The following is a 12,714-nucleotide window of genomic DNA, read 5'->3' on the forward strand; positions in this document are numbered from 1 at the left end:
TATTCTCCATTTACAAAGGGACAGGCTGACAGAATTTTTGATGTTGGGGACATAAATTAAGCAAAATAATAAAGAAAGACTTGCCATGTTTCTTCCACTATTATATGCCTAGCTAATTAGACTAGTGATTTATGAAAGTGGGATGGCCTTAAACTTCAGAATCATGCTGCTTTTTTGCAGCTGAATCATTTTCTTTTTCCTTTTGAAAAAGGATGAAGCAACATTAAATTTGATCATTATTTTTTAATTTGGTACCTGAAGTTTTTTAGTTTTGAAATTTAGTAACTTTTTCCATTTTGATTTTTAAACTTGGTTTCAATTAAGGTGTAATAATGTGGCACAAATTATAAAAATTTAGGGTAAGTTGTTTTTCTTTTTTTGTCATCTAACTATGAAAAGTTACGAAATGGCCAACCAATTATTAGTAAATTTATTTTTTAGCCACTCAATTATGAAAAGCTACAAAATGGTCATCTAACTATTCAAATTGTGTCTTTTTTGTCACTAGTTGGCTAATGTAAAAATAGAACCCTAAAATCCAAGATAGTTGGGTGACGAAAAAAGACAAAATTGAATAGTTGAGTTGACCATTTTGTAACTTTTCATAGTTGGGTGACTAAAAAAGAAAAAAAATCATAATTGGGTGATTACTAATGTAGTTTACCCAAGATTTTATATAAAATCTAAAAAAAGTAAAAATACAAGTGATGACATAGAATGCCACCTTGTCATACCTTAAGGTAATCTAAGTTTATGGACCAAATTGGAAAAAACTATCAAGTTCCATGACTAACATAGATAAAAATTTAGGGATTAAATTTGATAAAATTATTAAATTAAAGGACTAAATATTATTTTATCCTTTTGAAAAAAAATAAAAGAATGTACAGCTAGAGGCTGCTGGTGTTTATTTTCTGTATGTACTTTCTTGGGAATTGTTACTAGGGGTCCCCAACAAGAACATTAATTTGAAGAAATAGGACCACTTTCCTTCACTTTAATTATAAATTCGATAATTCATGTATTTGCATCCTATTTTCGTATTATAATCGTGTTATATTTTTTTATAATTTTTTTTGATGAATTAGTGAATTAAAATAATATGACAAAACTTGAACAACAAATGCGACTCGAATCCAAATCACATCTGGGGCGATAAACATCCTTAATCATCAGGCCATCACATGTGGTTCATCATGTTATATAAATTTTTATATGTTCAGACCTAATTTTATTTTATTTTTCATTGTGTCCCTTACCTTTATAGCCTTTTATCTATTATTTCAACTTGCTTGGTAGCACATGTGGTCCTTATACTCTTTCTTCTTTCATAAAATTGCAAATTCGAATCATTTAATTTACTGCTCAATTAAATTTGCATGAAAATCCCGAATTTAATTTGAATCGTACGATAACTTTAAAGTATTGAAATTTAAAATCCGAAATTAAATTCAATGGTATCATAACTTTCATTCAATTTATTCATATGATCATCTTTAATAGGTGACATTTACGAACTCTAACGTACTCTTGAATTAAGATGTACGAAATTGAAAGGTGAATCTTTCACTTGTACCAAAAATGCAATAAATGGGGGACCTTTCTTTAACCAAAAGCAAAGAAAAGAACAAAATCTAGTGGAGAAGATACATTACGTATACTCTCTCTTTTCACCTGTAAGTTTGTATTTGGATTAGGACTCTCTTTTCTTATATATATGTAAGGAATATTTAAAAACTTTTCATTTAGGTACAAAAAATTGATATGGTGAGGGTCACTTTCATGGATGGAGATGGTTTTGCTTTTCAGTCCTTCTTTTGAAAGATTGGATTATCTATGAAGTTAGTCTTTTTTTGACTAAATTAATTGCTTAAATTATTATTTGAGGGTCGTTTTTGAGTGAACTATTTTGAACGAAATTGAAATCGTTGAAGAATTTAGAGTCCCACAATAATCAAAACTCATCAAATTGTAGACCCCATTTTAGCAATCAATCAAAATTCAATGGTGTTTACTTTTCGTTGATGAATACATTTTTCCATCCCTAAAATTGTATTAGAAGTTAAATTATACTTAGTTCCTTTTATTAAAAAATTAGATAATTTAGTCCCTACATGTTAGATTAAAGAGTAAATTGGTCCTTGTAGTTAAAATTTTCATTCATTTGTATTGTTAAAAACTGGCGTGACTGACGAAATTACCAAATTCTGTCACGTGGTGTGCCATGTCTACTACGAGTAAGTAAAACTCGATTCGATTCAAAAAAATTTTAAAAAAAATTTATTTTGAGTTAATCGAATTGACTTATAAGTAATTCGAGTTTTGAGTTGAACTTTACAATTCGAATAATAGATTGGTGTAAATACTCCTTTAGTCCTTATCGATTTTGAAAATGCTCAAATTGGTCTCTCTCTCAACAAAAATTACATAAAAATTTTCAGAAATTTAAAATAATTTTAAAATTTAAAATATTTATAAAATTTCAAAATTTATATTTTAAAAAATCTAAAGAATATATGAAGAAAGTTAAATTTTAAATTTATTCTAAAATAATAATTTTGAGACCTAAATAAGTTAATTAATGATTTAAGTTTATCATACTAAAGTATCTTTTTTTTTTTGCTTTAAAAATTTCAAATATACATGACTTCAAATTTATGTGCTCTAACATATGATTAGTCATGCTGTAACAATATTTTAATTTGACATGTTTACTTTTTTAAGTTAACTCGAACAATTTCACTCGATTCGGTTCAAAAAATTTCAAATCGAGTTAGGATGATAAAATCAAAAATTTTTCACTCGATTCAATCGAACACTCACCCCTAGATAAATACAATAATAAATTTAGCCTTTAATCTTTACATATTATATCAATTTAATCATAATTTTAAAAAATTAACTTTTAAAATTTAGAAATAATATCGTCAGAATTTATCTTCAGCTTCTTTTACCGTCATTACTATGGCTGCCTTCACTTCCACCTCAAAATTAAAAAAAAAAATTCAGGATAATATCTTAAAATCCAAATATAAATACTTAATTTTGAAGAGAAAATAGATCAGTGTCTTGATTTCGCTAAATAAGCAAATTTAGCAGAACAAACAAACAAAACCCCAGGGATAATGATGAAATTACTTAAATGTTCAAATTTTGGTCTCTCACACATTAAATGTTTGGTTCGCTGTAATGGAATAGAGCTGCATTCAATTGTTTGGTTGAATGGAATGAAATATAACTGTAATAGTATTTTTGTGTTTGGTTTAATGAAATGATATTGTAATAGCATAAGGAAAAAAATTAAAATGACTAGAATACCCTTAGCAGAATTTTTTTAGGTAGATGATTATTGTTATTGTTATTAAATTTTAATAAAATTATTGTTAAATATATTTTATTAAAATAATAATAAATAATTTAATCATATTTTAACATAATTATTATTAAATATAATTTAATAAAATAATATACAATTTATAACATTCTTAATATAATTATTATATAAATTTAAAAATTATAATACATAATATTATTAAAATAATATATAATCTACTTTATCATTTTTAAACGCATTACAATTTAATGTGCTAAAAGCAGAGGAAAAGTTAAAAGTTATTTTAAGGGTTAAAATGAATAATTAATTTATAAGAGATCAAATTATAATTTTATCATTATATTAATTTATAATTTCATAAAATTTAAAAGGTTTTATAACAAATTTACTAGTCAAGTCTTCATGACTTTATTATTACGATACAAATAGAATTTATTCGAAGGAATACCTTTGCATAATATCTATATGAGGAATATATTATGTCCAATCAATTATAAAACTTGCAATTATATTTCAACAAAATTATCAGAAATTCATTAAAAATAGAAAAATATTAAAACTTTGGATAATACAAAATAAAACAATAACAATACCAATATTTTATTTCTCAAAATTATAACATGCTAGAGAGATGGACTAGTGGTTCTACTACGGAGCTTTGAGCAAATAGCATATAGTATTATTAACATTGAAACATGGATCTTTTAAGAATTTTGTACATAAAAATCTCAAAAATATTGAATAAACCTACACTAGATACATCATACATACCCTACTCAACACCTACAATGGAACGAATCCAAATAACATAAATCGTAGATGGTGCAGATTATGTTGAACCCAGATAACAGCTTTATTCAAAGTCTACTTTGTATCCACGCCATCAATCTCTTCCTTCGTTTCAGCTTCATTGAGAGACTTTGATATTGATTCGAATAACTGCCTATTCAAAGTATACTTTTCACTGTTATCAATCTTCAGACATTCCTCATCGTAAATTTTCCTTTGGTGCATCTGAATCACACTCTTACGCTTCTGAAAGAGCAACCACATTTGTCTAATTCTTTTATAATCCAAAGTACCTGAAAATAATGCAGTAAATAGAACTTGTTCTTGGAAGTCACACTTTCAGTATACCATCACAGTATAGAGACCATTATTATGGCTCAGCCATTGATCAAGGCATCTGAGCCACTCTTGACTCTTGGCACATAAGCAAAAATTTAATAAAAAACTTACCTTGTGAAATCCATCATTCCTGAAATTATAGAAATTTAATGATACAAAAGAACATCAATGACAAATTTACAGCTCACTTGCAAAAGAGTTGGGGCTCATAATTTACAAATTTCACCTAGGTTTGATGAAATGAACAAAAATTCCTACTTACACACAGCGTGGAATGTATTACCACCAAGATTTGATTAGTCAAAGCACACATATAATGATCACCATGATCCAATAATATATAACCAGCTTCAAACCAGAAATAATTACCAAAAATTGATATAACTACCAAGAACCTTGGAAAAACTCAAGCAAGCCATTAACCTCATGCAATAAATAATGAAAAAAATGCAACAAATAATTCCTACAAAATTAATTATGGAAAAACCTCATCTATAGATATAAGGAGGGGAAACAACTTTCAGTAAAAGAATTAGCACAAATAGTGTTTAAAGATGCCACAGCAAGGAACAAGGATGAAAGCATTTGGAACCTTAATAATTATATCCCTATGATAATACTTATAGAAAGAAAATGAACTCTGTATGTCTGGTGTATCTTTGACAGGGCGAGGCGATTTTTAATTGGAATAGCCTATAAAAATCAAATATCATAAAATGAACTCTTTCTAAAAGTTCCTGGATTTTCTTCCTGATCTAAATTTCTTCCAAGTCTAAACCTCCATCATTTCATTAAGACACATTCAAGAATACAATACCTCCTTAAAAACAACATGTTCTTTCAGAAAAAGCCGATAGTGTTGCACCTGAGGAACATCAACATCATCTGTATACAAGGACGAAAGTGTCTTCAGTCTTAATGAAACCATGGTATAAACTATCAAGCAAATAATCAATTCTGGGGCATGTAGACAAGAACATCATATGAACACTAAGCAGAAAATCCAAAATTTAACAAAATGCGGCAGATACTAAATGGTGAACCAACATGCAGCTCAGAAAAGTAACCAATTTTGAAGCAACAAACATAGGTTTAAACAGGCTTCACCTAATTACCAATGAAAGATGGATTGCTCTGCCTAAAGATTCATGTAAAAATTTACTTGAATTATCAATCACTTGCAAAAGCCTACATTTATTCCTCAATAACAACATAAAATTTATCATTATCAAAACTTCCCATGACAGTACGAGTATCTTGGCAGTTCCGTGAAAGTTTTAGACTATTAAAAAATAACACAAAGAACCACGCACTTGAAAAGAGAAAGCAAACAAGCAGGAAACATAGGAACTCTCAGAAAATCCCAAAATATAACGAAGTTATTTGCATAAAGAAGTATCGTGCCAATAATATAAGTAAATTTTCAAATTAGACATTGAATTCAATCAACAATAGTCACCAATAATAAATCCCACATTGCTTATTGCTTTTGTGGATCCTTCACAAAACTTACTCGAAGTTGAAACACCTATCATTTCAACAATTACCCAACAATGTAAAACTATCAAATTAACAACAAGAAGAAGAATCAAAGGAAGAAGAAGATAAAGAAGAGAACTTATAGCCCATAAATATCAACTGCTCGAACCCAGAACTGAAATGAACGATGCCAAGGTCTTAAATGAAGGGAAACCTTATCTTGAATCGCTTTGAAATCAAAACCAGAATGTAATGTGTTCTTCAATTAAGTCTGAATTTTTTTCCTTGCTGAAGATTTTGCCCTTAATTGGGAAATTTCTACGCTCTCGATTGCTACGAGGAAAAGATTGAAAAAATTGGTGAGGGGCAATGGTGTTCAGGGCTTTATAAATGGAGAAGGTAATGAACGTAGAGGCTGTAGTTGAAACTGCAGAAAGGAGGATGATGAAAAATGAGGCTAAAAATGAAAAAGAAAGAAGGTAATCTCTCAGCATTCCTACAGTAGCAGCAGATGGGGAAATAAGAAGGAAAAAAAGGGAAACGCAGAGATGGAAAGGAAAGGAGAAGATGAAGCTGAGGGCAAAAAATGAAAATGGGAAGAAAAAAAATTTACTCCCGTGGAATGGAATGGCTATTCACTGGTGAAGGAAGGGAATGCCTATTCAACGTTTTCCCGTAATAGAGCTGGAATGGATTCAGGCTGTAATACCATTACAGCCAACCAAACTAATGTTTGGTGGTGGGCTCACCGAATTGGGGGAAACCCACATAGAAGCTAAAAGTGAGGATTCAACGTCTGGAAGGGGAAATCGATATTGTTGGATAATTTATGCAACAATGGTGAAATCGAAGTGGGAATGAAAGTTTTTCGGTTGCAACTCAATATCATCTCTTATACAATTCTAATAGATGGCTGGTGCAAAGCTGGCTATATCTAAGGTGCAAAAGAATTATTTTGTAAACTCTCACTCAGTGGCCTAAGACGTTTACACATACCACATAATGATTAGTAGATTATGCAAAGAGAGGTTATTTGCTTGATAGTTACTGATTCAAGGATTTCTTATAAAAATAGTATGCAGTGTCAACTTATTTTTTGATCTCGTCTTATGATATAGTAAATCACTCTTGATCTGAAAGGTTGCACTTATAAATTGATTCAATTTGTTCATAAACAATTCTACTGCAGTGACAAGAATCATAATGTCTATTTTCAATTTATCATTTTTGTTCTTTGGTTTGGACATGCGTTAAAATAGGGATTATTTGATGGTAAATTTTAAAGTTGATGGTTGAAGAAATCACTTTTTGAAATGTCCAATCCCAAATCAAAGCAACAATACAATTGAAATTATACTTTTACTAAATTCCACGTAAAGAGAGAAAATTATGCATTTAAAATAAAAAATTTTTAATTGAGCTCTTTCATTAATAATTTTCATTTTAACCACATTGACCATTAAAATCAATTGATAGATTGGTTTAATCTTTTATTTCAATCATATATATATGAGAGATCCACTTAGATAATCTAAAAATTAAAATAATTTTACATGAAATCATTATATTTTATCATCTATTTGATATAACTAGAAAAGGACATAAAGCCCAAAAGGAAAAACAAACCCAAGTTACATGAAATCATTATATTTTATCATCTATTTGATATAACTAGAAAAGGACATAAAGCCCAAAAGGAAAAACAAACCCAAGTCCCATACTCCCAGCCCAATTATATATTCCGTGAGATAATTGGGCAATGAAAAATATAATTTTATTTTCCAAAATCATTTTTCATCAAACAATTAAACCCATATAATATATGTCAAAGTTTCTAAAGTAATCAAACTTTTCCATTTCCCAACAAATAAATATTCTTCATCTCTTTTTTTTATCTAATTTTTCCGTTGATGATAGTACCCAAGCACAATAGTTGTGACCACAAATATTTCACCCACAGCTGGACATGTATCAACAATGAAAGTGGTACTATATTCCTCCAATGGCACATAAAATAAATAAATAATTCCCAAAATCTCCAAATTAAAAAATCAAATTTAGCTTCAATTATCTTTGTGAATATCTGAAAATTTGCTAATGGAGGAAGTAACCAACACCACCACCTATGAAGCTCTCATTAATCATTTATTTTGTGATGATTTATTTCATACAGATTTCCCATCGGTACTTACATTCCCCATAGCTTGAATTTTTTAACAATTATTATTTCATATTTATGTTGATTTTTACATGAAAATTTCATGCAGGCTACTTCATCCATTTTTATGCCAGAAGAACCCATAGGAGCTCAATGCTTGAATGATGAAAATGGAACAAATCATAAATCAACTAAAAAACTTCAACCCAGAAAAATTGTAGCTTTCTTTGTTATCCCTTTTATTTTTATTGTTTTAAATTATTAGTGACATTATTTACCGCAATATTTTATTTTATTTTTGCAGCAACAAGAACGTCGACCATGGCTGAACCAAAAACCTTCGAACGATCAATCAAATTCCGGTAAATTGCGATCGGCGATTTAAATTACAGTCTCGAACATGACTCAATTGTGATCAATTATAAAATAATGACCCTTGCGACAGTTATTTGTTTCTCAGGTAATGAAGAAGCAAAGCAAAAACATAAGCTACAGTCCCCTGCAATGGTATTGCTTCTTTTCATTTAAACCTTGTAATAAAAACATCAACAAACACTTTTAAACATGCATTGTTTTACTTTTATTGTTCAGAAAAAGAAGAAACATGCCAATGGAGACAGAACATTGTACCAGGATGTAATGGAGGAAGTGGCAAACAAAAATCGCCAAGCTTTCCTTGAACATTATGGTGATGATTCAGTTCATCTTCAATTCCTACAGGTAACTCTAATTTGTTGCCAAAATTTCAGTGTATATGATCTGTCGCTTGATGTTCCAATCTCTTACATACCAGCTATGGAAGTTGAAAATGAAGAATAAAAAGGTTAAACTAGGTTGTCTGGCCGGAAAGTTACCTCCAGCAAGCATTGAAGCACCTCTAATTGATCGTAAACTGCCGTACGAAAAGAACCCTCAGCTGGTATGCATGTAAATCATGTTATATACATACAGTTGCTGAAATCATTCATGTTTTTCTTATGTTGATTTTTTGAATCATTTTCCTTCGCATTGTTTAATTTCGATGCGTTGATTGATGGAGTCGGGTTTTCAGGCGAGTTTGCAGACAACTACATCAATTCCCTTACAACCTTTGCAGTTCCATTGCCTCCCAGGCTATCAAGATGGCAATGGAAGGATGTCTAAATCAGCTGCATATAGGAAGCTTAGAAAATTAGGCTCTTCCAAGGTAATGTATGTATGTATGTATGTATGTATGTATGATTGTATGTATGTATGTGCTTGATTGTGGTATTTTGCTTTATGTAGGAGCAACAACCAAGTCCATGGCTTGGAAATGCTGGTATGGTACTCAATCAATGAGCCAAATTTGTTATTTTTTTAAGAATTAATTGTTAATTTTTTATATATACATATTCATGTTTTCATTTGGAGGTTTTGAAGGAATAATACCCAAAAAAGAAAAGCTACGAAATCCTGCAAAGGTCCATTCTTTACTTCTTGTTTTAACTAATTTAACACATATATCTAATATATATTTAATTATGAAAATAGGGATAAATACACGTATTCGACGTTGATACCCAAACCCGAGGTATTCATTTTTTTCTGTCCCCCTGACTATGCTATTTGTGTTATTTTCAGAAGCAAGGACTGCATCAACCTTGGTTGAAACAAAAGCCATTGGATTATCAGAACAATGCTGGTAATTTTTGGTATCCTGAGATTTCATTTGATTCAATGTTTGAACTCAAATTTACATGGAAATTTTCAAAATATGATTCCCTTGTTTTGTCAGGTTTGGTAGAACTAAGACAAACATTTAGACTGCAAGCTCATGAAATGGTTTGTGTAATTTCTTGTTGTCCCGGCCCTTCATCTTTCATTTAGTATCCAATGAGTTTATTTATGGGTATGGGTAGGAATAATTGAAAGAGGCCGACTGAAATTTAATAGCTCAAGCTTTATTCCTTTTGTAATTTATTTTATTTTTATATATGACATAATTTATTTAATATAAAATTAAACATATAATAATATGTAAATATTAAAAATATATATTATATTGTCTTTAATAATAAAAAATTATATAAAATATAAACTATTAATCATTTACAAATACAATCAAGCTTCAATAAAATTTTAAGTTCATATTTCAAATCGAACATAAAATATATTAATATCAATTAGGATGACTAAGAAAGGATTTTGAAATTGATTTCAGCAGCTAAATTGACAAAGCAGGATAATTAGAGTGAATGCACTGGATACAACTATTGAGCAAGGTATATTTCAACATTATCTTCTACTAGTCTCTTAACATGAAATAGTAGAAAACCAATAATAATAAGTTCATCATCAATACTAGAACAGGATCGAACAAACCCATTAGCTATCATAGTTTCTTCTGGAATTTGACTGCATACATTGCAATAGCTGTTGAGCCGAGTTACTTCTAGACCATGAAAATGTGAATAACTGTGTGATTTGAAGTATCCCATTATATGTGGGTGAGAGATTAGGTGGTGAAGGGTTATAATCGAAGCGCTGAAACAGGGGTCCATTTTGATTGTGATCTGCGGAAGAGATTTTAATTATGATTCTGACAAATCAATGCTGCAAGCTGGATTTTGCCCAAAGTACCCCCAAACCCCATGTGCTGTGGTCTTTGTAGGCCTTACCCAAACTTTATAGATTTTCAATGATCATTTCAATTTTTATGAAATTATAATATCATTTTAATTTTAGAAAATATAATTTAATTAAATCACTTAATATTTATTATAAATTATTTATATTAAATTTAACAAATTTGCATCATGTTTATACTCGATTAAAATATTAACTGATAATGATGACAATGAATATATGAGAGAAAATCTCAACAAATATTAAATATTAAATAATTAAGTAAAAATATAAAATATAAAATATTTATTTTCTAATTAAGATTATTAACATAGTACACACTATTTAATTTTTTTAAAATAAGATATTTGAACTGATGCTTTGTACATCAGGGAAAAAATTAATCATGAAGAAAAACTATCCAATAAATTATTGAGTCAGAGTGAAACCATACATCGATAAAAACAAATTAATAAATAAATGATTACAAGTTCCAAAATCAAGTCAAAAAATATTAATAATTGAAATATTGATTCTTAAAATATCATTTCTATATTATTGTTGAACAAGAATTTTCCGAATCTATATGATTGTTTATATTAATGTTGCCCATGTCTTTCTTCTATGCTGACGACCATCCAAACCATATCCAATAACAAACCTAAAAGGAAAAAAACAAAACAAGTCGGCACCTAATCCATGGCTATTTCACCCTCTCTCCTTTGAATTAAAACGATTAGTCCCTTATTCGTTTGTTATCTTTCGCTTTCCGTCATTTTCTCACCCCCCAAACAGGATTTAAAATAATTAAACGAAATTAAAAGGAAATACACTGTTTCAAATCGAATCCTTTGTTTAAAAAAAGTATGATAATATGAACAGATTAGATATTTCAGTAATTTTATACAAAAATGGTGATGTGCACGATGAAGAAAAAGGCTCCCAACAGTACCACGCCGTTAGATCTAACTACTCTTTTTTTTTTATCTTCATATACATCTAAACCGGCACAAACGACGGTACTAACGATGCCGGTTCATAACAAAACGGTGCCGCTGGATGCTGCCACATCTTGAACACAAGCTTCTCAGGCTCCGTTTTCTGGCTTTGCCTCTGCTGTTGTTCTTGACGAGGCGGTGGCTCTTCTGTTCTCTCGGTGGTCCTCCGATCAATCGAAGGAGGCGAACAGGCGAGCGGAGACAAGAGAGGTATTGCAATGTTCCAGCTAGCAACCGGACTGATCTGTAAGGAAGCAGGAGCACGACGTTGAAGTCGACTAGGCTGCCGCCTATCGCCACCGTTGGTTGAGGTGATTTTGTTCGGCGTAGTTGACATTGATGATGAGATTAGGGTTTTTTTTCTTTATAAAATGAGAGATAATATGAGAGTTTTCACATGCTGCGTTTGCTTTAAGGTTATTTATATAGGAAGGAGGGGTGGTCAAGTGGAACGCACGTGAAAAGGATAAGCTTAGCTGGCAATTTACACTTTACAAATGGCTTTGGGCTTGGCTCATCTTTCTTTGACTTTGACTGAGCTTTTTTTGGCTCGATTGATTTTGGAAAGTAAAGCTGTTTTTTACTAATTCTTTTTTCTTTCAGAAATTTAATCAAAATTTAATTATACAATATTATCACTTAAAAATTAAAAAAAACATTATTTTAAATTTGATGAAATGATGTGATATAACATTACAATATTACGTTATTCCAAGTTGAAAGATTGAAATGAATGAACATATTACGAAATTTAAATACCAAAATGAATAAAAATAAATATACCATAGTATAGAAAATACAAATCCATTAATCTTATATTTTAACCGGCGAGCTAGACTCAGCTGAGACACAAGAAAATAATATGAAGCCAGCCAGCCAGTCACTTCCCAAACCGAAGGGGCAACAGATAATCATCATTCATCAGTCATAATCACGGTCAAAAACTTCCAGTCTAAATAACCAAAAACAACGGCTTGTCGACTTCAGATTAAGCTGACCCCACACCCCGCAACTAAAAACCGTGGGAGGTT

The 12,714-nt window shown here is 30.1% G+C and overlaps 2 protein-coding genes and 1 long non-coding RNA gene across 6 annotated transcripts; 1 reads left to right on the forward strand and 2 right to left on the reverse strand.

Annotated features, from left to right (window-relative positions):
- Window positions 1-3,991: 3,991 nt before the first annotated feature.
- Window positions 3,992-6,821, reverse strand: LOC128032798 (uncharacterized). 2 transcript variants are annotated; one of them, XR_008189125.1, is made up of 2 exons: window positions 6,156-6,821; window positions 3,992-5,347 (listed from the first exon to the last, which is right to left on the reverse strand). It is a non-coding gene; the product is annotated as an uncharacterized LOC128032798 (long non-coding RNA). The 2 variants fall into 2 exon arrangements; XR_008189126.1 differs by having other exon boundaries at window positions 6,081-6,821.
- A 1,094-nt stretch (window positions 6,822-7,915) lies between these two features.
- On the forward strand, window positions 7,916-11,323 carry LOC105800600 (uncharacterized). Of its 3 annotated transcripts, none has more exons than XM_012631812.2 (11): window positions 7,916-8,125; window positions 8,209-8,316; window positions 8,404-8,461; window positions 8,560-8,606; window positions 8,691-8,819; window positions 8,893-9,018; window positions 9,151-9,285; window positions 9,366-9,399; window positions 9,492-9,541; window positions 9,702-9,762; window positions 9,856-11,323. In XM_012631812.2, the coding sequence occupies exons 1-11, from the start codon at window positions 8,039-8,041 to the stop codon at window positions 9,945-9,947; spliced, it is 927 nt and encodes a 308-aa protein (XP_012487266.1). In that variant the 5' UTR covers window positions 7,916-8,038; the 3' UTR covers window positions 9,948-11,323. The 3 variants fall into 3 exon arrangements, with proteins under 3 accessions (XP_012487266.1, XP_012487264.1, XP_012487265.1); XM_012631810.2 differs by having other exon boundaries at window positions 7,922-8,125; window positions 8,545-8,606; XM_012631811.2 differs by having other exon boundaries at window positions 7,924-8,125; window positions 8,545-8,606; window positions 9,501-9,541.
- A 197-nt stretch (window positions 11,324-11,520) lies between these two features.
- Window positions 11,521-12,087, reverse strand: LOC105800603 (uncharacterized protein At4g14450, chloroplastic). Its single transcript, XM_012631816.2, has one exon. The coding sequence runs from the start codon at window positions 12,018-12,020 to the stop codon at window positions 11,685-11,687; it is 336 nt and encodes a 111-aa protein (XP_012487270.1). The 5' UTR covers window positions 12,021-12,087; the 3' UTR covers window positions 11,521-11,684.
- Window positions 12,088-12,714: the final 627 nt, after the last annotated feature.

This window comes from Gossypium raimondii, chromosome 9 (genome assembly GCF_025698545.1).
Source record: "Gossypium raimondii isolate GPD5lz chromosome 9, ASM2569854v1, whole genome shotgun sequence".
NCBI lineage: Eukaryota > Viridiplantae > Streptophyta > Magnoliopsida > Malvales > Malvaceae > Gossypium > Gossypium raimondii.